The sequence below is a fragment of the Oryctolagus cuniculus genome, chromosome 18, assembly GCF_051225735.1.
Source record: "Oryctolagus cuniculus isolate XC-2025 breed Fujian yellow rabbit chromosome 18, ASM5122573v1, whole genome shotgun sequence".
NCBI classification, from domain to species: Eukaryota; Metazoa; Chordata; class Mammalia; order Lagomorpha; family Leporidae; genus Oryctolagus; species Oryctolagus cuniculus.
The window spans coordinates 69,628,467-69,652,638 of NC_142884.1; the positions used below are offsets into that span (position 1 = coordinate 69,628,467).

Below are 24,172 nucleotides of genomic sequence, written 5' to 3' on the forward strand. Positions count from 1 at the left end.
GCATGAGATATGTTTTACTAAAGAGGTTGAATGTCACTAAGCTGGCAGTGGTTCGTTTTGGGAGAGGGAGTGAGTTGGGAAAGTGGCTGTTGGTGAGGGGAGACATCTCTTACTTTGTTTTCCTACATTTATTATGTAATTAAAATGTGAAATTAGATTACTGCATGCTAATTAATAAGGGATCTCAGGCCAGACAAAATTGTAGAAAGAAAGTGTACACACCACCACACATTTCAACAAAATTTAATAAGCACAGGTTAAGAGCCCGATGGGTTAAGCCTCTGCTTGCAATGTTTTTTTTTTTTTTTTAATATTTATTTATTTTACTTGAAAGAGTTACACAGAGAGAGGAGAGGCAGAGAGAGAGGTCTTCCTTCTGATGATTCACTCCCCAATTGGCTGCAACAGCTGGAGCTGTGCGGATCCGAAGCCAAGAGCCAGGAACCTGGAGCCTCCTCCGGGTCTCCCATGTGGGTGCAGGGGCCCAAGGACCTGGGCCATCCTCCCACTGCTTTCAAGCTGGACAGGAAGTGGGGCAGCCAGGTCTCAAACCAGTGCCTATATGGGATGTTGGCGCTTCAGGCCAGGGCGTCAACCCACTGCGCCACAGCATCGGCCCCATGCAATGTTGGCACCTCGTATCAAAGCACTGGTTCAAGTCCTGGCTGCTCCTCTTCTGATCTGGCTCCTGCTAACGTACCTGAGAAGGCAGTGGAGGTTCAAGTGCCTGCCACACACATGGGAGACCTGAACAGAGTTCCTTCTGGCTCTTGGTTTCAGCCTGGCCCAGTCCTTGTGGGCATGTGGAGAGTGAACTTCCCTCTCTCTGGCGTTCTGCTTTTCAAAGAAAAGAAATAGCCTTTAAAAGAACCCCTGATGTTACAACATGGTTTAAATGATTGCAAAGATTTCATCCTACAAACTTCACAATTAGCTAATATATTAAGTTACCCTTAGGTTATGCCTACATTTTAAAATTACAGATAGTGAAGAAATTAATATCTTGTCCAGTGGGTTAAGCCACCGTTTTGTGATGCTCACATCCTATATTGGAGGGCCAATGCAGCACCAGTGCTCTGCTTCCTAGCCAGCTTCCTGCTAGGCCTAAGACAGTGGATAAGGGCCCAAGCACTTGGGCCCCTGCCACCTACATGGGAATCCCAGATGGAGTTCCTGGTTCCTAGCTTTGGCCCGTCCCAGCTCTGTCTATTGTGGGTGTCTGGGGAGTGAACCAGCAGAGGAAAGATTGCTGTCTCTGTCTCTGTTTCCCTGTCACTCTGCCCTTCACATAAAATAGATAGGTAAGTTTTAAAAAAGAAGATGAGTTTCAGGGCTGGAGTTGTGGCATAAAGGGTAAAGCTGCCGCCTGCAGTGCTGGCATCCCATATGGGTGCCGGTTGAAGTCCTGGCTGCTCCACTTCTGATCCAGCTCTCTGCTAAGGCCTGGGAAAGCAGTAGCAGATGGTCAAGTCCTTGGGACCCTGCACGCACATAGGGGACCTGGAGAAAACTCTAGGCTCCTGGCTTTAAAACGGCCCAGCTCTAGCCACTGCAGCCATTTGGGGAGTGAACCAGTGAATGGAAGACCTCTCTCTCTCTCTCTCTTTCTCTCTCCCACTCTCCCTCTCTTTCCTTCTCTCTTCCTCCCTGCTTCTTTCCCTCCCTCTCTCCCTCTCCTTCTCACCTTCTGCCTTTCAAGTAAATAAGTAAACCTTTAAGGAGAAGAAGAAGAGTTTCAGGAGTGGAATTTCTAATCCAGAGATGACTTAGGTTTTGATAATTTATTTGATAACCAGGAATTCTGAAGTGAGACTTTTGCCTATCAGATTAGCAAAAAAACAAAACAAAACAAAACAAAACAAAACAAAACAAAACAAAAAAACAGGGTTGAAACATAAGAGAACGGGAAAGAGTTCCTTTGTGGGCCCCAAATGGGTAGAAGGCAATTTCATCGTATAAGTCAAATTTGACACTATACATACCCTTTGATCTAGCAGGTCCCTCCAGGTTGTAGGTGTGTGCAGTGGATACGCCCTGATGCAGACAAAAGAGGAAAGCGCAAGGGGGTTAACTGAGCTCAGCTGTGTCCCTCTCCCCTCAAATTCATGATCACTAGAACCTCAGAATGAGATTTGGCAGTAGGGCGTTTGCAGGTGTAGCTGAGGAATATAAGGTCATACCGGATTGGGGTCATAACTCAGTCCCTGTAAGGACACACAGATGCACACAGAATGTCACGTGACGGCACAGAGAGGGAAGGCCTTGTTTGTGATTCTTTGTTACAGCACCTGGAGAAAACAAATACAGACATCACTGTGGCATTGCTATTAACAGAAAAAAAAAGGGAAACCCTCTAAATATGCAAGAGTAGGCAATTGCGCTTACATTGTGGTCTGTGCAGTGAAACTCTTTGCAGCCACCGAAACCAGGAAAAAGGTCACCCGAGTACCGTGTCAAATGAAATATACAAGACGTGGGCCTCTTCTGTGACATGCTGCCAGGCACACAGGAAAATGAGACGTATGCTTACAGAGGAATTGAGCCATGTCCTCATGTCCACAGAGAGCTTGTATTTCTAGCAGCTTCTGAGGAGGGAAAGTGGGGAACTTGGAGTCTAAGGGACACATGTGTCTCACAGTTCACCGTGTCTTCTTTCATATGTTGGCCGTCAGATATGTTTTGTGAGATGCCTTTCATCTTGTGCTCACTGGGATTTGACCTTTTAACTCATTTTCTTAATGTTTACCTACTTGAATGGCAGAGTGACAGAGGAGAGATGGAGAGACACAGAGAGAGCCCTTCCATTTTGCTGGGTCACTCTCCAAATGCCCCTGACAACTCGGGCTGGGCCATGACAAAGCCAAGAGCCAGGAACTCGATCGGGGCTCCTATGTGGGTGGTCGGAGCCCAAGTCCTGGAGCTGCACTTAGGGAGGGTGTGTCTGCGGCACCCACAGGGGCCCCTCCCACACTGGGTGGACCTTTCCACCATCCCTTTCGTCCTCACTGGTCCTGTAACTCTGGTTTTCATCTCCACAGGACCAGTCAGGTCTTCGAAGAAGACTGAAGACTTGGTGACGATGGTGACAAAGCTGCAGAAAGGTCACGTGTCTCCTGTGCCTGAGCCTTGGCCTTAGGTTTTGAATCAGACAAACGTGGTTCAAACCCAGCCCCCTCAGTGTCCCATCTTGGGGAGATCATCCCATGGCTTTCTCTCCCTCTTATCCAGCTTAGTTATCTGAACCAAAAATATAGCCCTGCAGTTCAAAATTCAAAAAATGTAAAGGGTTGGGGAAACCTACCCCTACCTACCTATCCTACCTGCACACACACACACACACCCAGTCATCCACATCTCTGAACAAAAGGCACACAATAACTTTAAATTTTGAAGCCTCTTTCCAGAGATTAAAAGTAAAAATGCCTGGGGGTAAAGTCGTCCTCCTCCCTTGTGATATACAAACAGCAGTGCACGTGGCTTTGCGCCTTGCTTTGCTTGTTGAGAAGGACTTGGGAGCCAAGTAGCATCCAGTCCCACAGCAGGGCTAGGGCAGTGTCCTGGCCTGGTTTGAGGTGAGTGGCTGTCCCTTAGAAGGGACCCCCACTTCCTCTACGCTGGCCGCGTGCAGAAGAGGTACGTTGGGCCCACCGCCCAGCTAAAATTCTCTAGCATCAAGTGTGATGTACAGAAATTGCCGGACTGGAAATGAGTAGTGACCGGACCTCCTTCTCCAGTAGAGTAAAGACAGCTAGGAGTGTCCAGCCATCTTTATCAGCGCTGTGGAAAATGCCTGCTGTCTGCAGGTCACAGGAGCGGAAGGTGGTGACCCTGGAGAAGCACCGGCCCAAGTTCATTGGCTCCACAGTGTCTCAGGGGCACACAGCCTCTTGCTGGAGCTCTGGGTTGTCAGTCTTGAAGCCAGGGAGGGATGAGCAGGTGTCTCCACGTGCGCCCTCTGCCGGCAGTGGATCTACTCACACTCTGCAGTCCCCGGTTTGCAGAGCCTGCCTCCTGGCCTAATTTCTGTATCTCAAGAATCACCTTTTACCCCCTTGCTCTTTGACACCTGCCCTCACTTGAGTTCCCCTCCCTGCAGTTACCGCTGCACAAATGGACTCAATGTCCAAGTCCCCCACCCAGACTGCAAGCCCAGCAAGGGCCTTGTACAGAGCGCAGCATGCAGCAGGTGTCCGGAGCCAGAACCGACCCCTCCTCCACCTGCCTTAGCCACCTGGCATCTCTCTTGGCTCAGTCTTTCCCGTTCTCCTCAGAAGGGAGCTTGGAGCCCCAGATCGAGGACCTGATTAACCGGATTAACGAGCTTCAGCAAGGTAAACTTGGGGACCTGCACTGGCCAGCTGAGGTCAGCAGGAAGAGGCCAGATGGGGGATGCCTCTGTTTCCTCATCTGTAAAATCCAGGCCTCCCCCGGGGTTACCTGGGGACAAAGGAGCAGTGTTGCTATCTGCAAGCAAACAGCAAGGCCTGAGGCTGCACTCACACGGTGGCTTCTTCCCTTCCCTGACCCAGCTAAGAAGTCCAGCGAGGAGGTGGGAGAGGCCCAGGCTCTCTGGGAAGCCCTGCGCAGGGAACTGGACTCCTGTAAGTGGGGCTGAACTTGAGCTCAGTGATCCCGTGGCCCCTGCTGATGTTCTGCAAATATCTCCCAACCTTCACACAGGCGGTTCCCTCGCCTGCACTGCTGTCGGCCAGCACATCTGACTGCTTCCTGCTTTCCCGTCACACTCTGGCCCCCAGTTCTCACTGTATCCTGACAACCCTGCCTTGACAGTCTCATAGCAAAGCAGAATCCCACCCTCTCTCTGTCACTCTCGCTCCCTTGAGTTCCTTCACCCTGACACGATGCATTTCTTTCTTTATGGTCCTCTCCCCTCAGCGGAAACCTTGCATGTTTTTTCTGGGTCTTGACGCCATTCAGTGTGGGAATGTGTGTGTGTGGGGGGGGGTGCAGGGGCAGGATTGGGTTGAGGGGGAGAAGCTGGTCAGGGTGCTCCCTGGCAGGTGGGTGCAAGAGTTGCAAAAATGCATCTCCCCTCCCCTGAGGCTGCACCACGCCTTCTTTGTGACTTCTGCCATTGCAAGATGTGACTCTTGGGGGCTGAAGGTGTCTTTGTGTTTTCCAGTGAATGCAGAGAAAGCGCACCTAGAGGAGGTCTTGAACAAAAAGCAAGGTACTTCCCAAGTTGCTGTGTCTTCCTCGTTGTGGTACTCCCAGGGCAGCCAGAGAAATCCCACTGCCTCTGAGTCAGGACGCTCCCCTGAACGCTCAGATCTCTCCCTCATTTGGAATAAACCCCCAGCGATGCCCCCTCCCCACCCTCCCGTGCCCCCACGACGGGGCCGCCTTTCCTCCAGCAAACCAGGCCTTCCTGGTTCCTCTCTGCACAGAGGCGCTGTGGATGCTCCAGCTGCACTGCCAAGAGAAAGAAGGCGAGGCTCAGAGGTAGCAGCGTCGGCCCCAGCCCTTCCCCGACCCCGCCAGCTGGGAGGGGGAGGAGGCCCGAGCTGGGGGAGGGAATCCCGGACACGCACCAACCAGTGTCCTCTTCTGTAAACTAGGACAGCCAGACAAAAAGACCCTGGGTGCTGGTATTAACCTTAATCCACTCGTTGAATCATTTCTGATTTTATCAACTGCCACTGGCGTATTCTAACTCATACCTTGTTGGCCGTCCAGCTTCCCTGCCATCCCTTCATTTATCTACCTGTCCATTTTAGGCCTCAGTCATCCATTGCCCCAGCCACCCATCAACCCACTCATCCTTTTACCTATCCGGCTATCTAATCACATTGCCAGTCCAGGGAGCATCATGCAGGCATCCACCCGTCCTTTAGTTCTCCATCCAGCCGTCATCCATCACTCATCATCTCCCTCAACAGCCGCATCTTCAGGCAGCCACTCACCCACCCAGTTAACTGTCCATTCCACAAAGCAACCGCTTGTGTTTTTTGAACGTTCCTGTGACCACCAGAGGTGTCACACCTTAATAACCAGTGACTGTGTGTGCAGCAAACCTGTTGGTGAACAGTCACTGTAGGCGAGTGTTTACCCACTCATCACGCACTGAAGAGCATCTGTGTTCATTTACATTTCATGACACGAGCACCGTAGTGTGTGGTGACACAAACTGAGAAGGCTACAGGGCCGCCAGGCAGTATGACTTGAAGGGCCCCCTGATGCATATGCTGCTGGCTAGCCAGAGTTCACACAGCACATGACTGTGTTCTCCTGCTCATCAGAATAGATGAGTTTAGGGCTAATATCACCCTCCCGGCACCACGGCCAGTGTGTGTCGGAGGAAGCAGACCCAGAGTGGTTAAGTAAATTGTCACAATCACAGAGAAGGTGCACATCGGGGCTGGAAGCAAGGACTTTATTTAGAGTCCACAAGGCGATTCAAATGAATCCTGCACAGAGCTTTCTCGAGAAGGCACAGTTTGATGGGGGACAGGACGGACACGATGACAGCCACTGCAGAGGCCGCAGAGGCTGGCTTGGGAGGGGTGAAGGAGTTGGGTTACTGTTACAGAGAGACCCCCCCCCCCCCAGCCCTCAGTCCTGCTGACGGGAGTGCTGTGGCCATGAGGAGGCTATGACGGTGTGTGTGTGTGTGTGTGTGTGTGTGTGTGTGTGAGAGAGAGAGAGAGAGAGAGAGAGAGAGAGAGAGAGAGACTGTCCTTCTCGTGCTAGGCAGCCCATGGTGTGGGAGTGCATGCGGCAGACTTCTGTCGAGAACTTGCACATCTCAGGGAGTCAGGGGAAGCCGGGGCAGCTGCCAAGCCTGGGGTCCAGCGGACCACTGGGTGGCGGGTGGGGGTGGGCCTGCATCCGGGAGTTTGTTGAAAAAGGAGCCATGGGGGAGGGGTTAAGACCCCTGACCGAGCTCGCAGTCGAGGCGGCACTGGAGCAGCGGGCAAGCATTTGAAGGCTTGTGCCAGAGACGCCCCAGACCTGCCGGGCGGTGCGTGGGTTTCGCCTGCTTAGTTCTCTGACTCCTGGCTGTCTGCCCCCAGATTGGATGTCCAAGGCCAGCTGGACGATGGCATGGGCCAGCACAAGGACCTCTGGGAATTCCACGTGAGCCATCATCATTGCCTGCAGCCAGGGCCGCTTCTCCCAGCTCGAGTGCCTGCACTGGCTGACCCGGTGCCCAGCCCAGTTCTGGTCCTGTGTCTCATGGGAGACTTCCTTCTCTCCCCCGCCTATTCCTTCCCTTGGGTTTTGCATCAGACCTGGCCCCCTCCCGCCACCCTCCACGGCCTCGTGCAGCATTGCCTGCTGAGAAATGCCGGGAAAGCCACAGGCAGGTCATTTGTCCACTGACCTGCCTGAGGCTGCCGCGGGCGGCCCTGCAGGCAGGGGGAGGCAGTGGTGACCCCAAAGGGCTGAGGCTTTGACATCCAGCCTGAACGGGGGCGGGGGAGGCATGATACCCAGACTGCAGTCAAGAAAATGAGTAGCTCGATGGGGCAGGGAGAGCACACTTGGGGAATGGGCCTGCAGCCACAGTGCAACTTGCACAGCGAAGGAAGAAATAATGTGCAGACTTGAGGAGAAGCGTGGAGGGGCCCGGGTAGGCCACAGACACTGACAGGCCTTCGGGCCTCCTCTTGGTCCTCGCGGTCCTCGCAGATGCTAGAGGAGAGACTGGCCCGGGAGATCGGCGCGCTGCAGAGCAGCCAGGAGCAGCTGCAATCGGAGCGTGAGACTGGACGCGAGGGGGCGTGCCCCAGGCCCCGCCCCTCCCCGACGCCCCGCCCTCGGGCCCCGCCCCCGAGCCCGGCACTGACGCCCCGCCCCTCCCTCGCGCAGAGTCGCAGGTGCGCGCCAAGCTGCAGGAGGTGGAGCAGCGGCTGCGCTCGCCGCCCGAGGCCCGGGGTCTCTCGGCTGAAGACGACGGGTGAGACGGGGACGGGGCCCTGGGCAAACGGGGAGGGAATGCCCGCCTTCCTCCTCCCTCTGACCTTCCCCGCAGGCCGAGGGCGGAGCTGGAGAAGGCTCGGCTGCAGCTCTCTGCACAAGCCCAGCGTGCCCGCGAGGCCGGGGCCGGCGACCGGGAGGTAGGGCGCAGGACGTCCCCGTGGGGCAGGGACAGCGGCTGGGCGCAGGCGGGGGCGCCGGAGAGCCGGGCCCCTCGCAGCCTGGACGCTCACTGCCCGCAGCCTTGCGCCCCGCTCGCCAGCGCCCGCCGCGAGGAGGACCTGGAGCCGCCCGGACGCCCCCCAAGGCCGATGGGACCCGGCGCTCCCTACTTTCTTCCAAGGCCAGCCAAGAAATAAAGGCGATGATTCCGGACCCCGCTGCGCCCCCGTTGGTTGAGTCTGTGCTGGGCAGCTGGGCGGTCGGGCGCTCTGGACAGGGCTCGCCGCAGGTGCACAGGGGCAGTACCTGATTACCATGGCCTGCCTCCCCGTCCGCACCTCGGGGCGGCGAGCGCACGCGTCAGGGACCCAGGTCAGGGCGCGTTTGCGTGCTCCAGGGACTCCCAGCCTCGCCCACCCGCCCCATTGCCCGCCAGCCCGCGCTGCCTGCCCCTCTCAACCTCGCTGGCGCGCGGTCCTCCAGGGCCCTCCCTGGGTGCTGAGACTGGAAGTGGCCGGCGGAGCGACAGGCTCCGAGGTGAGGCTGCCCAAAAATGTGAGGCGGGGAGGGGAGGGAGACAACGTCAGAGAGCTGCGGAGACCCAGGCGGTTTATGCGTTAGCCTGGTTTGCGGTACCCTGCACGGAGGACTTGGCACCCGCGGAAGTTGAGACGTGTGTCCCTTAAGTGTTCACTGAATGGTTCATATCATGTTTTATTGTTAGTTATTCCAAGGCTACAGGTGAGGCACACCAAAGTGTGTATTCCTTTTAATTTTTTTTTCAGATTTATTTATTTATTTATTTCAGAAGCTGAGTTAGAGACAGAGGGAGAGACAGAGAGATTTTCCATCCGCTGGTTCACTCCCCAGATGGCTGCAACCGCTGCAACTGTGCCAATCTGGAGCCAGGAGCTTCTTCCAGGTCTCCCACACTAGTGCAGGGGCCCAAGCCATCTTCTACTGCTATCCCAGCCCATAGCAGAGAGCTGGATGGGAAAAGCAGCAGCCAGGACATGAACCAGCACCCATATGGGATGGGATGCTGGCACTGCAGGTAGAGGCTTAGCCGGCTCCTTAGTGACTTATTTGAAAGTCAGAATAGAGAGAGGGAGAGACCGAGATCTTCCATCTGCTGGTTCACTCCCTAGATGTCCACAGCAGCCAAGGCCATGTCGAAGCCAGGAGCTTCATCCCAGTCTCCACATTGGTGGCAAGGGCCCAAACCCTCGGGCCATTTTCTGCTCCCCTTCCCAGGCCGTCAGCAGGGAGCTGGAGTGGAAGCGGAGCAGTCAGGCCCGGAACCAGCATGTGGGATGCCGGTGTAGACGGTGGCCTTACCTACGCTGGCCCCTGTATCTTAGAATCGAGATTTTCATACAGTAAATGCGCAGTCAGTGCCGACTTTCATTATGAGGCTTGTTAGTCCCGTTTGGAGACGAGACAAATGGAGGTTGTACATACAGGTGGTACAGTGAGCTCAGCAAATGCTGGGTCTCGCCGTCGTTACCCCCGTTCCACGGGGACTCCCAGGGATCTTCAATGCTAGGGCCACTGCTCACAGCCGGGTGCCGCAGACTCCAGTCCCCCAAGGCTTCCGGGAATCTTTAGGGAATCTCACCCTCTTCATCATCCTCTCTGTGTCTCTGGCATAGGGACAGCCTCTGTTTATGGCTTGGTGACCTTGGTAGGTGAGTCCTACCCTATACTGTGTTGTCCCCAAACAGGCCACTTCTTATTATTTCTAGTCTAAGCATTACCAAGCGGTGACTGTACTGGGGGAGGCATGACACTGATCTAAACTGCAGGAGACTAACAGGTCTAAGCAGCCAAGTAATAGATGGAATTAAAAAAATGGTCTACCAGGATGCTCCTAAAACTTAAAGGAAAAGGGAAAAAAAAAACTTCCTTTATAGAAGAATGATAGCTAGGAGTAACTGAGGAAGGAAAGGTAGAAATTAAGCGTGAGCCTTCTAGGAGTTGCACTGTGCCCCAGTGGGTTAAGCCCCTGACTAACACTGGCATCCCATATCGGGACGCTGCTTCCAGTCCTGGCTGCTCTACTTCTCATCCAGCTCCCTGCTAATGCACCTGGGGAAGCAGCGAAAGATGGCCCAAGGGCTCGGGCCCCTGCACCCATGTGGGAGACCGAGGTGGAGTTCCAGTCTCCTGGCTTTGGCCTCACCAGGCCTGGGCAGTTGTGGCCATTTGGGAAGTGAACCAGTGGGTGGAAGACCTCTCACTCTGCTTCTCCCTCTCTTTCTGTCACACTGCTTGTCAGATAAATAAGTAAATTATTATTTTTTTAAATCACCATCCTGTAATCCAGAATGAAGTAACTGACTCAGGCATGAGTGGTTAATAGATGCTCTTACCACAGGGTGAAAGGCCATTGGTGGAAGGGTAGTCACGTGCTTTCAAGGTTTGCTTCTGCAGTGTGTTGACGAACTCTGGAAAAGGGATGTGCCCTCCCCGTGGAGGGATGGGGGAGTGTGATGACCACCTGGTCCAAAGGCCAAGCTTAGCATCCCCAGTGGCCGGCCACACAGTTTGACCTTCTGCAAGTTTGACCATGTATTCTTCGTATGTTGAATGTCTTGGGATTATTTGGAAAGATTTCTTTATTTGAAAGAGTTACAGAGAGAAAGGAAGAGGGAGATCTTCCATCTGCTGATTCACTCCCCAGGTGGCCCTGACAGCCTGGGCTCGGCCAGGCTGAAGCCAGGAGCTTCATCCTGGTCTCCCCTGTGGGTGCAGGGGCCTGAGCACTTGGGCCATTTCCGCTGCTTTTCCCAGGCTATTAGTGGTGAGTTGGATCGAAAGTGCAACAGCTGGGACACGAACCAGCACCCACATGGGATGCCAGCATGCAGGTGGCAGCTTTAACCACACCCCTGCCCTGTCTTTACCCACTACGCCACAGCCCCTGCCTGTCTTTACCCACTATGCCACAGCCCCTGTCCTGTCTTTTTTTTTTTTTTTTTTTTTTTTGACAGAGTGGACAGTGAGAGAGAGACAGAGAGAAAGGTCTTCCTTTGCTATTGGTTCACCCTCCAGTGGCCGCCACGGCCGGCGTGCTGCAGCCGGCGCACCACACTGATCCGATGGCAGGAGCCAGGTACTTCTCCTGGTCTCCCATGGGGTGCAGGGCCCAAGCACTTGGGCCATCCTCCACTGCACTCCCTGGCCACAGCAGAGAGCTGGCCTGGAAGAGGGACAACCGGGACAGAATCCAGCGCCCCGACCAGGACTAGAACCCGGTGTGCCGGTGCCACAAGGCGGAGGATTAGCCTAGAGAGCCGTGGCGCTGGCCCCTGCCCTGTTTTACCCAGAGTCTTGCTGCAAGTGTTGAGCTTTCATCAGAAGGAAAGGGACACAGTGAAAAGCCCTGTAGAGCACTTGCCTTGCAGACCTGACTTGGTGTCAGGAGGCCGGTGCCTTAGCTTCCTGTTGCTGCTCTGACAGGTTACTGCAAACTCTGCGATCACAGTCCCACATCGCCGGGCACTAAGGGCAGGGTGTTCTGGTTGATTGCGGGGAGTGTCTATTCTTATTTTTGAAGGTTCTTTGGGGTCCTTCACTCACTGCTCTGGTCTCCGCCCCCATGCTCACATCTCCTTCTCTTGTGATTTCGTGAGAGCCACCCAGGTAATCCAGGAGAATGTCTGCATCGCATGCTGTGTAGCTAAGTCATAGCTACCAGGTCCCTGAAGGTCACTTATTTGTCGGTTCTGTGGATTCGTTTATGAACGTCTTTGCAAGCTGTTATTCTGCCTGTCTCCCTGGGGGAAGATGGTTCATGATACTTAGTTGAAACTTGGGTAATGGCTCACGGGAAACCACTATGATGGACATTTTGAGGACTTTAGGAAAATTTAAGAATGGACTGAAATTTGGATGATGTTGAGTTAATGTTAACTTTCTATGTGTGGTACTGGAGATGGGTTTGTTGGTTGGAGAATTTTTTTAAAGATGTATTTATTGAGAGGCAGTGAGAGCGGTCTGCAGTCCACTCGTCTGCTCCCCTAATGGCCAGAGATGGGCCAATCTGAAGCTAGGAGCCAGGTGCTTCCTCTGGGCCTCCCATGCTGGGTGCAGGGGCCCAAGCACTTGGGCCATGCTCTGCTGCTTTCCTAGGTGTATTAACGGGGAGCAGGATCAGAAGTGAAGCAGCCAAGTTTTAAACTGACTCCCATATGGATTCTGGAACCACAGGCAGATGCTTAACCTACTACTAATTTCTCAAATGTAACTGTAACTTTGCACCTGTTAACCAACATCTCCTTGTCACCCCTTGCCCCTACCCTCCCCAGCATCCGGAAACCTTTACTCTATACCTCTGAGGGTGACTGTTTCACACGCCATATGTGAGGAAGATCACACCATCTTTCTGTGCTGGTTGATTTCACTTAACGTCTTCGAAGTTCATCCGCTTTGTCACTCGTGGCTGGATAGTATTCCGTCATGAATCTGAACCACATTTTCTTCATCCAGTTATTTGCTGATGGACACTTGGTTCCATATCTTGACTATCGTGGAATGTTTCATGACATTGTACTTGGCAGTGATTTGAGGGATAAGACCCCAAATGGGGCCACGGCTCACTAGATTAATCCTCCGCCTGCGGTGCCAGCATCCCTGGTTCTAATCCCAGTTGGGGCACCGGATTCTGTCCCAGTTGCAACTCTTCCAGGCCAGCTCTCTGCTATGGCCCGGGAAGGCAGTGGAGGATGGTTCAAGTGCTTGGGCCCTGCACCTGCATGGGAGACCAGGAGAAGCACCTGGCTCCTGGCTTAGGATCAGCGCGAAGCCCCGGCTGCAGTGCGCAGACCACGGTGGTCATTGGGGGAAGAACCAACAGCAAAGGAAGACCTTTCTCTCTGTCTCTCTCTCTCACTGTACACTCTGCCTGTCAAAAAAAAAAAAAAAAAAAAAAAAAAGGACCCCAAAGATCCCAAATGCACAGGCAACAAAAACAAAAACAGACATGGGATTATATCAAGCTAAAAGGCCTCTGCATGGCAAAGGAAACAAGGTAGCGAAGAGCCAGCCATGCAGTGGGAGAAAGTATTTGAAATCCATACATTTGATAACATCCAGAATATATGAGCAACTCAGAAAATGATCCAATGTAAAAAATTGGCAAACAACCTAAATAGATACTTACTCATCAAAAGAATATGCAGAAATGGCCAACAAGTATATGCAGATGGCTCAATGTCACTCAGTGTCAGGGAAATGCAAAGTACAACAACAATGAAAACCCCTCCCTCTGTGTTGAATGGCAGTTATCAAAAAGACAAAAGATGACAAGGGCTGGTGAGGTTTTGAAGAAAAGGGAGCTCTTACTTGAAGGTATACCCACTGTGGAAGACAGTGCAGAGAGTCCTCAAAAGATTAGAAAGAGCTATCCCACGGCCCAGGAATCCCAGCAGTGAGTGTAGACTCACAAGGAAACGCGTTCAGTGTGTGGAGGAGGCAGCGGCACTCTTGCTGTGTGAGGAAGCAGCACACTGTTTCTCCCAGTGGGTAAACCACTCTACATTTCCACCAGCAGAGGGCGAGGGGTTCAGTGTCTCTACTTCCTCAGCCTCAAGTGACCACAGTCACCCCAGTGGGTGTGAGGGGTATCCTTGTGCTTTGATCTGCGCGTACCTGCTGAGCTGTTTATTCCATTCCTCTCTCTGCCGCTCTTCCCATGCACAGAGGCCGAGCTTCTCAGTCTTAGCCCTTGGAAAAGTCTAAAGGGGCGGGAGAGACCTCCTCAACATCGTACCTTTCCAGGATTTTCCCAGGATAGCTTCTGTCCTGTATGAGCTCCAGAATCAGGTGGTTTATTCATTAAAAACACAGAGCCTGAAACGATTGTTGTTTGGATCAAATTACATTTTGCATTAAGTATCGTGGCCTTGTTGAGTCTTCCAGAAAAGAAAATGGTATGTGTTATATCGTTTTATTTTTTTTCTTGAATGTATCTTTTCGCATTGTATTTAGACTGATAGTATTCTTCCAACAAATTTCTTTTTAAGAATGTGTTTTTGGGGCCGGGACTGTGGCATAGCAGGTAAAGCAGCCGTCTGCAGTGCCAGCATCCCACATGGGTGCCGGTTTGAGTCCTGGCTGCTGCACTTCTGATCCAGCTCCCTGCTGACGGCCTGCGAAAGCAGTGAACAATGGCCCAAGTGCTTGGGCCCCTGCACCCATGTGGGAAGCCCGAATGAAGCTCCTGGCTCAGCCCTGGCCTTTGCGGCCATTTGGGGAGTGAACCAACAGGTGGAAGAGCACTCTCTCTGTCTCTGCATCTCCTTCTCTGTAACTCTGCCTTTCAAATAAATAAATACACTTTTTTTAAAAGTATTTTTCTTGGTATGACTCTTTACTTGACTTGCCTATTCAGGTACCAGTTTTTCCAGGGCCTGTTCAATAGAACCGTGCACTGATAACGCACAACCTAATGGATAGGGCCATCCAGGACGAAGAATTCAAAGACAGAGGCACACAGCAGGTTCTGGGGAAGCCTCACATCTAACACAGATCATGCTGAGTCTTCACAGGCAAGGGGAGACCAGTGAAGAAGCAAGCTCAGGCGCCTCGCTGGAGAAGAGAGTCACGGCAAAGAGAGAAGGCACAGAGCACTGTGGGAATGACAGGTGGATCGTGTACATCAGAATCTTAGGGTCCAGCATGCAAGCACAGAAGAGAAGGCCAGAGACCTGTGTACAAGCAGGGTGACAAAGATCTTTCCTTCCCTGTTAGGCTGATGAAATATTAGCTGGAAATAGAGGAGAAACACCAAGAGATACTTGTGTTAGAAGCCGAGAGGCCCACTGATGTCTGTTAGAAGTAGAACAGGACCCTGCTCTCAGCGAAGAGTCTGATTCAGTGTCAACATTCTCAGTAACTCGATTTCAGTAAATAATCCAGGATAAGGCAAGGATCAGCAACGTTTATTTTTAAAAGCACCAGAGAGTAAACATTTTAGCAAGTCGAGAGGTGAAACTGAGAATATCATGGAGATGCTCATGTGACCGTTGAGAAGTATAGAATTATTCACAGATTATAATTCCTTCAGAAACCACAGAGAGGCTAGATTGGACCTGTAGGCTGTAGTTTGCTGCCTGCTGCCCTGCAGAGTGGCTGTTTGATTTTTGGAGAGTACAATGCCTTCCTTATGGAGGAACAGAAGCAATTCCATGTGAGAAAATAAACATGTGATTGAACAAGTAGTTACATCTGAGAGAAGACTTTGTTGAACTAAACCACGAGAATTGACACGTTGCTCTGAAATTATTTCTCCTGCAGCATTCTTTATTTTTCAGATTGATTGATTTATCTTGAAAGGGTTAGGGATAGAAAGATCTGCCATCTGTTGGTTCACTCTCCAGGTGGCTGCAGTGGCCAGAGATGAGCCCGGCCAAAGCCAAGAGCTTCAATTGGTTCTCCCACGTCGGTGCAGGGGCCCAAACACTTGAGCCATCTGCTGCTTCTCTCCCAGGCTGTTAGCAGGGAGCTGAATTGTGAGCAGAGCAGCCAGCGCACAGACCGGAGCCCGTGTGGGATGGCGGTGTCACAGGCTGCAGCTTTACCCACCTCGCCGCCATGCCAGCCCTTTCTGCAGCATTCTTGCCAGCACAGTGTTTGAGTGCAGCACTGGGGATGGACATTGCGCCCTGTGAGATCCCAAGTGACTGTTTTGGGGCCGGTACTGTGGCGCAGTAGGTTAATTCTCCACCTGCGGCACCAGCATCCCATATGGGCACCGGTTCTAGTCCCGGCTGCTCCTCTTCCGATCCAGCTCTCTGCTGTAGCCTGGGAAAGCAGTAGAAGATGGCCCAAGTGCTTGGGCCCCTGTACTCATATGAGAGACCAGGGAGAAGCTCCTGGTTCCTGGCTTCAGCGAGTTCCAGCCATTGTGGCCATTTGGGGAGTGAACCAACGGAAGGAAGACCCTTCTGTCTCTCCCTCTCACTGTAACTCTACCTCTCAAATAAGTAAATAAAATCTTTAAAAAGAAGTGACTTTTAGTCATAGAATTAGAAGGAATTTGTGAACCTTTGAAATACTATTCAGAGCAAGAAGTGTCCATTCGATCAGTAACCAGATACTCAGTATTCTTTCTTCGAATGGGTGTGATCTTGGCTTTGAAAGACCCTTTGGGGGAAGACCAGGCCTGCAGAGTTCTGTGCTGCTTCTGTGTCCTTAAAGCGGGGTCGTCGGGGTCCTTGGGCAGCACTGGGTGACTCCCTTGGTCAAGGCCGAACAGCACACTCTCGGCTGCATCCCACTCAGCTCTCACGTTGCGCTTCCTCTACACTTCACTTTTTTTTAAAGATTAACTTGAAAGAGCCACAGAGAGGGAGAGACAGATTTTGCATCTGCTGTTCACTCTCCCAGATGGCTACAACGGCCGGGACTGGGCCAGCCCAGTCTGGCTCTCCCGTGTGGGTACAGGGGCCCCAGCATATGGGCCATCTTTCACTGCTTTCTCTTTTCCCAGAGAGCTGGATCAGAAGTGGAGCACCCGGGGTAGCGGGGAATTGAACCGGCGCCCATATGGTGCTCTTGTCAGTTAACAGTATATTGCCTCTCCAAAGGCACCTTCACCACCTGGGTTAAAGTGGATTGGAGCCCTTTACACAGTCTTTTTTTTTTGCCAGACTTACTCAGTAGAGGGCGCTAGAGAGATCTCCCTGTTTCTGCGTCCGTCCAGCTAGGCTGGTGCCTGCTTGGTGTTGCTTCTTCAGCACCTGACGCCTGCAGTGTGGGTCACCCTGGAGCCTTCCCGGACACCTCCTCTGGTACTTTGGTAGCAGAGCGATGCTAGTGAGATGCCACATCCCATAAACGACTCCTCCACACCTTAGAGAAAGGCTTTCTGGCAAGTTCCACCAGTGCCAGTCAGTGAGTCTCACCGCGGCCGGTCCAGCCGGCTCTTGATCTCAGCCGTCCCACGAGCAGAGAGTGTCCCTCGGCTGCTCCGCGGAGCTTTACCGCAATTCTTCGGAGTTCTCCAACGTTTCACTGGGTAGGCCCTCTCTGCCCGGCGAGCATATCTAGATAATAACCTCTTATTTTAAACGACTTCTCCAAATCTCGGTGCAGTGTCTGTTCCCTGGATGGACAGCGGCTGACACATGGCATAAACACTGCAACCCCCAGGCCCTTCCCCGGGGGCGAGTTTGAGACACGCCTGCCTGCTGGCTCCCAGGGTGTCCTCAGGGCCTTGACAAAGAATCCTGGACCCACTGCCTTCCCCTTCCTCCCGTGGGGGAATGTAGAAGGCACTGGTCAGAGAGAGAGCTAAGACGACAACAGCCCAGGAGCCTGGAATGAAGAGGATGTTGGAAATGACTCAGCTGTGCAGGACAAACTCACTGTACTCAGTGGCCCGGTGCTGACTCGTACCGGGCAGGGATTGCCCACGCACCCCACGGGGGCTTGCATCTGGTGCACGAGGTGTTTGGCTGTGAGACAGGGCGTGCAAGCCCAGCTAACACCAACAGAAACACGCCCAGGAGGTAAAACTCTTGCCTCTGAGTAGGGCATGTCTAAAGGACAGCTCCTTCCCAGGTGTGGAAATTGAAATGACAGTGATTGGGTTGGGATTCCAGTGCAGTCTAAGAGCATACAAACACCCAATCTTGGGTGAGCCCTAAGTCATGATTTCCTTCCCTTAGTGGCTGCCTCCACGTCTACTTCTGGGCCTGAAAGAAGTTTTTTTTTTTTTTTTTTTTTTTTTTTTTTTCGGAAGTTATTTGAAGCCATGTTGTAAACCACTTTTGGCCTAGTTAAAACCTCCCCTCTCTGTGTGGTTTTTGGGCTACAGCCCAAGTGTTCCTCATTCCACGGACCCAAAACCCCATACACGCTGCAGCTGCTGACCCTAAAACCCTATCGGTCACCACCTGAGTCACGTGGAGAAAGTCTGCCCAGGGCACGTGTTAGGCTAAAGCCAGCCAACCTGTGCCCCGTGGAAAGCCCAAGGGGGGGGGAGGCCCATGGACCTGTTAAAGGCTCAGCCCCCACCCCCCCGGGTTCTCCTGCGCATGCGCTGCACCCACCGATTGAGCCGCTCGCCACCTCCCGTCTTCATGGGCTTCTCTGACCTCTGGAATCAGCGAGTACAGCGTCTCTTCACTTCCTTGCTTTTTGGCTCTCCCTCATTGGGAAATCCAGCTCTCGTGGGGGTCACGCGTCTCATAAGGAGAGGCCTTGGGAGGAGGAAACAGGACACGAGAGGCAGGAGCCACAGGGCGTCTGCCAGTGTGGACACATCTGCTGGCCACAGGAGAGATGGCGTGACCCCATCTACCAGAGTGATGGTGAGCCCAGGGAGGGCCGTGCTGCAAATACCCATGACTGTGAAGGAGGAAGTTAGAAGTGAGCCTGGTGGGGGGGGATGAGGAGAGAGAAGGAGCCCCACCCCCATAGAGGTGGTCTCAGCCCTCCCCCCAAGGGAGAATCCTCCCTGCTCAGCACCAGGTGGGGTATCTGCCCTGACAGCACTGAGTGATAAAACCGCTACGTCCTCCCTCCCAGGCAGGTACCCTAGGGGAGGCTGCGCCCAGGCCAGATGGGCTCTCCAGTCTGACAGCCCTGAGCAGGGAGACCTTAGGAGGAATTTCACCTAATTCACACTGAGCAAACTCCTTGTCCTGGAGGCGGAGAGGAAGGAGAAATGGTGAGAAGACCTGGCCCCCTTTCCCTTCCAAGCCCTGGTCTGCATACAGACCAAGTGCTCAGCACTGAGCTCTCCGCTGAGCCGCTTGCCTGGGCTGCCAGGTGTGTTGTCTCCATGTAACCATGTAACCTTGCTGTCTGCAGTCTGAGTGACTGGGCACCCTGAGGTTCTGTCCCATCCGTTCTGCTGGATACCCAACCCCTTTAAACCTTACTAGCTAGCTTACCACTGCTCTGTCTCGCGTCTGAATTCTTTGTCATGCAAGACAACAACTTAGCCCACCCGTCTCCGCTAAGGTAACTACCTCCCCTGCAGCCTCAACGGGGCAGGGCTAGTCAGTAGCTGCTCCCCAGAGGGCCCTCAGGGCCAAATTAGGTAAAAATCTCAAGACTTTAGTTATTGGTTGATGTGTTGGCCGGAAGCCCGGGGAAGGGAGGTGCCAGCCATCGGGTCTGCGGGAATGTTGGTGACCTTGAGCACCGGGAGACCTGTGTTTTCTGCCGACCACTGTTGCTGCGGGCTGCACGCTAGGCTCCGCAGAAGCTCTGAAGATGCCCGTGCCCACTATCGCCCAACAAAGAATGGGTCCATTTGGGCTGGTGCCCAGGTAAGTAGATGACATGCACTTGGGATTGCAAACCTCTCAACCAGGAACAAGACCCGCTGAGTTAATTAGTGCTTTGGGGGACTTAACCCCGGGCCGGTAGCAGCAGCCTCACCTGGGAACTTAATAAACTTAATAGATGCCAGTGAAGGGCCCTGACCCAGACTCACTGCGCTGGAGACTCGGGGTGCAGCCCAGCAGCGTGGGTTTATCAGGCTCATCAGGTGCTGGAGAGCTCCAGTTTGAGAATCCCTGAATTAACAATAGGAACAGCTTCCAAATGCCTCCTCAGCACATCTGTTCTTGCGGTGGAATACACACGCACACACACACACACACACACACACAAATGGATCTTCAGGACTACACGTGTGAGCAAGACAAGTTTTCTGCTCTGATCTTCACCAACTCGCCTATAAATGAGAAATGAAGGTATTGGTTTCAATGCCATTGACTTGAGAATGAAATGGCCATTTCCTTGCCTGCCCTATTCAGGGGCTTATCGACTCTCTGCTTTGAGAATAAGCACAGCTGTGCAGATGAAATACCTGTGTCCAGTGGCCTGGATCAGTTGTGTCTCTGATGAGGTGGAGATGAGCGCCAGTGGAGAGCTTTGTGGCCCCCTGGATGAAAGAGCCACAGGGTGGGGTGTCGCTCCGCCTCTTCGCAGAGGAACGACTCTAGACCCTGCGCTGTTCTTTTGTCTGCTCAGCCCTTCCCGGGTTTGCTGCTGGTCCTTCCCGGGTTGGCTTGATGAATTCCAACCTAGCTTATGTCTTGCTTTTCGGTTTGACTTCCCGTCTTTTGCTCCCCGGGCTAATCTGACGGATTCCAACCTAGCTTACGTCTCCGCTTCTGGTTTTAGTTTTTCACCTTTTGTTCCCCGGGCTGACTTGACGAATCCCAACCTAGCTTACGTCTCCGCTTCGGCCTGCCCCCGCGGCTTCACTTTCCCTAGCTTATATCTTTCTCTACCCGGTACTTTTCCCTAAGTTTCTTCCAACAATATTTCTCTCATTTCTCCTGGCTTCTCCCCACAGTCCGTATCCCAGTCTGTTTCTTCTAGCTTTCACTTTCAACCCTAGATTTCTCCCGGCACTTTTTCTGTCCGGCTTTTCCCTAGGCTCTTTGCTAGTCTCTCTCTCCGGTATTTTCCCGCTTCTTCCCGCTTCTTCCCTCCTAGGTTTCCTATCCGAGTCACGGCACCATTATCCCTCCTAGGCTTCATATCTGAGTCACGGCACCATTATGTCGCTCCTAGCTTTCATATCCGAGTCACGGCACCATTATGTCGCTCCCCAATTCGCGGAGGAACGACACTAGACCCTGCGCTGTTCTTTTTGTCTGCTCGGCCCTTCCCGGGTTTGCTGCTGGTCCTTCCTGGGTTGGCTGCCGATCCCTCCACCTCCGTGGAGGGGCGGCTCCCCCTGCCACTTTCCCCACTTCCGCGGGGGAGCGGCACACCGCCGGCCGGCTCTCTTGGGGGCTGCTCAGATGTTATCCAGATGTTCCTGGTGCATGTTGTCTCTCTCCTCCTTTATAGTCCTCTTCCACCAATCCCAACTTGGCTGGCCACAGGCCGAACACGCTGCTCTCCTCCAATCAGGAGCAAGATCAGCTCCTGCAGCTCATCAGTCAAATTGGTGAGAGGCAGCTGTGTAGAAGTTGTTTACTCCTCTCCCAGCACCATATTGTGGGAGAGCAGATGCATAGAATAAATCTTAATTCCAGTAACTTAGTCTAGTCCAAGTTGCTCCCCACAGTGGGGGTGGGGGGTTACTCTCCAAATTTTTTCAGAATGTCTAAATTCAAAACTTACTTGGTTGAAAATACGTGAAACATAGATCTAAACTTCTAATACCCCCATTTTAAATATTTTTTGAAAGTTACAGAGAGATGGAGAGAGGTCTTGCTTCCACAGGTTCACCCCACAAATGGCTGCGCAGCGAGAGCTGATGTGATCTGGAGTCAGGAGCTTCTTCTGGGCCTCCCACACAGGTGCAGGGGCCCAAGCACGTGGGCCATCTTCTGCTTTCCCAGGTCATAGCAGAGAGCTAGATTAGAAGAGGAGCAGCCGGGACTCAAACCAGCGCCCATATGGGATGCCGGTACCGCATGTGGAGGCTTAGCCTACTCTGCCACAGTGCCAGCCCTGTAATACTCATTTTTAATAAAGGCTTTGACAAGCAGGTATATTTTCTAGGATTTTTTCTATTTCTGCATTTTCTAATGACAAGGTATTTTTCATGATAAATACTGTAAATAAGTTTTAAAATGAGACTGTGAAAAGAAATATCGAAAAAAGAATTAGTGGGCTCTACGGAGTGGTGAGCCAAGATTTCCCATGCATGACGTTGCACAACAGAAACTACAGGCTGAATCTGTCATGGACGGGGAGAGGGGGGACAAATGCATGGGAACTCGAAAAGCAGAAGTCAGGACAAGTATTGCCATGGATAAATGGAACACCTATATCACGCTGGAAGACCAGAGTCAGTGTGTATGCTTTTTTGGTAACTGAGTTTTCTTTTTTAATTTAGTAGAGAGACCAAGACAGGCAGATAGGTTGACAGAGATCTTCTGTCTGCCGGTTCACTCCTGAAATTTGTGCAATAGCCAGGGCTGGACCAGGCGAGGCCCAAAGCCTGGGACTCAGCGAGAGTCTCATACGTGGGTAGCAGGGCCCAAGCACTGGAACCATCACCTGCTGTTGCCCGGGATGCACAGTAGCCGAAAACTGGAATCGGAAGAATAGTGTGTGTTCGAAATTGAATCCAGACACTGATGCAGGTGCAGTTGAGGGAGGTCTAAGTGGAATATTAGTAGCTGTGTCAAATGCCCATCTTTAAACTTACTGTTAGGTCTCTATTATTCAGAGCAAGAATATTGCAGTTCTGCTGTGACCCTTCCTAGAATGTTTTATAAAACTTGAGAAACTGAGTAAACTCAGGTCGAATTGAATTTTAACCAAATGAAGCTCATTCAAATGAGTAGGGAGTTGTGATACAGTAGTCTAGAATGTATGTCATGAGGGTTCTGGCTGAAGGTTCTAAGGATATTCAGAAGGGGACCAGAGTACTGAAAATCATCCTTGTACATCTGAGCATGTGTCATGGGCTAAAGGAACCAGAAACACAAATGAGGGTTTGCTAATGACTAGGGCTGTGCAGCAGTAGGAGTTGGATGGGGTGAAATAGCTTGCAAAAAGCATCCACGGGTTAGGCAGCACCTGCTGCTGTGGGAGCGTGGGTTGGGGAGAGGGGCATAGAAAGGGAATTCATCTAAGGAAAATACCTGGCATAACAGTCATTTTTATCGATGCTTTGGGTCACTTTGTTATCCATAGGGAAACTGAGGCAATAAGGTTCTGAGAAATTTTCAGTGTGCAAAAGTTCTCGTAGCTAATAACCTGTTCAAACTTGGGTCCATGGGGGCCTGTGCCATGGCATAGCGAGTAAAGCCACTGCCTACAATGGGTGCCAGTTGGAGTCCCAGCTGTTCAACCTCAGATCCAGCTCTCTGCTTTAGCCAGGGAAAGCAGCAGAAGATGGCCCAAGAGCTTGGGCCCCTGCTGCCCACACGGGAGACCTGGACCTGGATGAAGTTTCTGGCTCCTGCTTTTGTCTGGCCCAGCCCTGGCTGTTGCAGCCTTTTTAGGAGTGGGCCAGCGGATGGGAGATAGCTCTCAATTTCTGTCTCTCCCTCTGTAACTTTTTCAAATCTTTCCTTTTCTTCTTTATGAAAAGGACCCTCTTTGGGGGAAAAAAAAAACAACCTTGAACCTGTGGATCTGGACACCCGTTGATGTGCTTCTGAGTTCTGTTCCCTTCCAGCTGAGTTATCCCCACTTGCTCCTGGGTTCAGAAAGAAGCCACAACGGTGCCTTTTCTAACTGCATGAGTTGTATGGCCCCTGACTGAAGTCGGCAGCAGCCAGTGTGCCAAACCCAGTGCCAAGCACAGCCCCCCGGGACACTGCCGAGAGATGCGTCCTTCGTGCTCACTGACCGCTGCTGCGGATACTGGGCTGCAGCGTTCTGGTCCTGCTCGGGAGACTGAGGGGGATTCCTGCAGATGCTGCCAAGCTGCTCTGGGCTGTCAGTCCCCTTCAGAAATGGCCTCGGAGGCCTCTCCCGAGGTCCCTCCGCTGACCTGGGGCAGGCCATATGTCATCACTGCTGGCCTTAAATACAGAAGATTCCTCAGATAAAAAGACAAGGCCCTGTTGACCGAGCCAAGAGTCCTCTGTGTAACTGCCCCTGAAGCGAGCTGCTGATTTCATCTCTCCCTTTGGTCAATCCTGTTTCCTCTCTATGTTCCCTTCCTTAGCAGTTGACCGAACGAACGGTCCCGAAAATCGTCCAGTATGGTGATCTCTGAGCGTTGGCATCGGCAATCCACTGCCAAGTTCCAGTTCAGTGTCTTCCTCTGCTTGTCTGCTGCTGCAGTTAACCAGATAAATAAGAGGTACGTCTACCAGGCTCCACTTGCTCACTTGTTCTTTTTCCAATAATTGTCAGCTACCTATTGTGTGCCCGTGAGTACTGTGGTCATGATGAGGGATATGTAACGAGTTAGGGGTCTGTCCTAATCCTCCAGGAACTTTGAGGCTAACAGAGAACAGAGACACTGAGCAAACTGTCACATAAAGGAGGCTGTAGTGACCTTTGAGCTGTTCTGGTCGATGTCAGCACGCCACCAGTGGGATTGCAGGAGTCCGCCACTGGCTTGGGGAAGTCCACGGAGGTTTCCCTGCAAGAGCTGACTTGCAATCTTAGATCTGAAGAC

At 52.5% G+C, this 24,172-nt stretch overlaps 1 protein-coding gene across 11 annotated transcripts; it reads left to right on the top strand.

The window, feature by feature from the left end:
- The first annotated feature begins 3,039 nt into the window (after positions 1 to 3,039).
- Positions 3,040 to 23,851, top strand: SYCE1L (synaptonemal complex central element protein 1 like). 11 transcript variants are annotated; one of them, XR_016224850.1, is made up of 10 exons: positions 3,040 to 3,101; positions 4,272 to 4,331; positions 4,530 to 4,601; positions 5,144 to 5,191; positions 5,409 to 5,463; positions 7,035 to 7,098; positions 7,654 to 7,723; positions 7,834 to 7,921; positions 18,644 to 18,781; positions 23,714 to 23,851. XR_016224850.1 is itself a non-coding variant. In XM_089319362.1 (10 exons), exons 1-10 carry the CDS (start codon positions 3,080 to 3,082, stop codon positions 23,762 to 23,764), a joined length of 618 nt encoding a protein of 205 aa, XP_089175488.1. In that variant the 5' UTR covers positions 3,040 to 3,079; the 3' UTR covers positions 23,765 to 23,851. The 11 variants fall into 11 exon arrangements, 7 of the variants coding, with proteins under 7 accessions (XP_089175488.1, XP_089175489.1, XP_089175487.1 ...); XR_016224851.1 differs by lacking the exon at positions 23,714 to 23,851 and adding an exon at positions 16,758 to 17,125 and having other exon boundaries at positions 18,640 to 18,778; XM_089319362.1 differs by lacking the exon at positions 18,644 to 18,781 and adding an exon at positions 19,298 to 19,388 and having other exon boundaries at positions 7,834 to 7,918.
- Positions 23,852 to 24,172: the final 321 nt, after the last annotated feature.

Bases quoted from the DNA above. Each gene is read 5' to 3' on its own strand.
- SYCE1L (XM_089319361.1), top strand. From the start codon at position 3,080: ATGGTGACAAAGCTGCAGAAAG. The intron at 3,102-4,271 runs GTCACGTGTCTC...CGTTCTCCTCAG, and splicing joins GGTGACAAAGCTGCAGAAAG to AAGGGAGCTTGGAGCCCCAG. The intron at 4,332-4,529 runs GTAAACTTGGGG...TCCCTGACCCAG, and splicing joins GATTAACGAGCTTCAGCAAG to CTAAGAAGTCCAGCGAGGAG.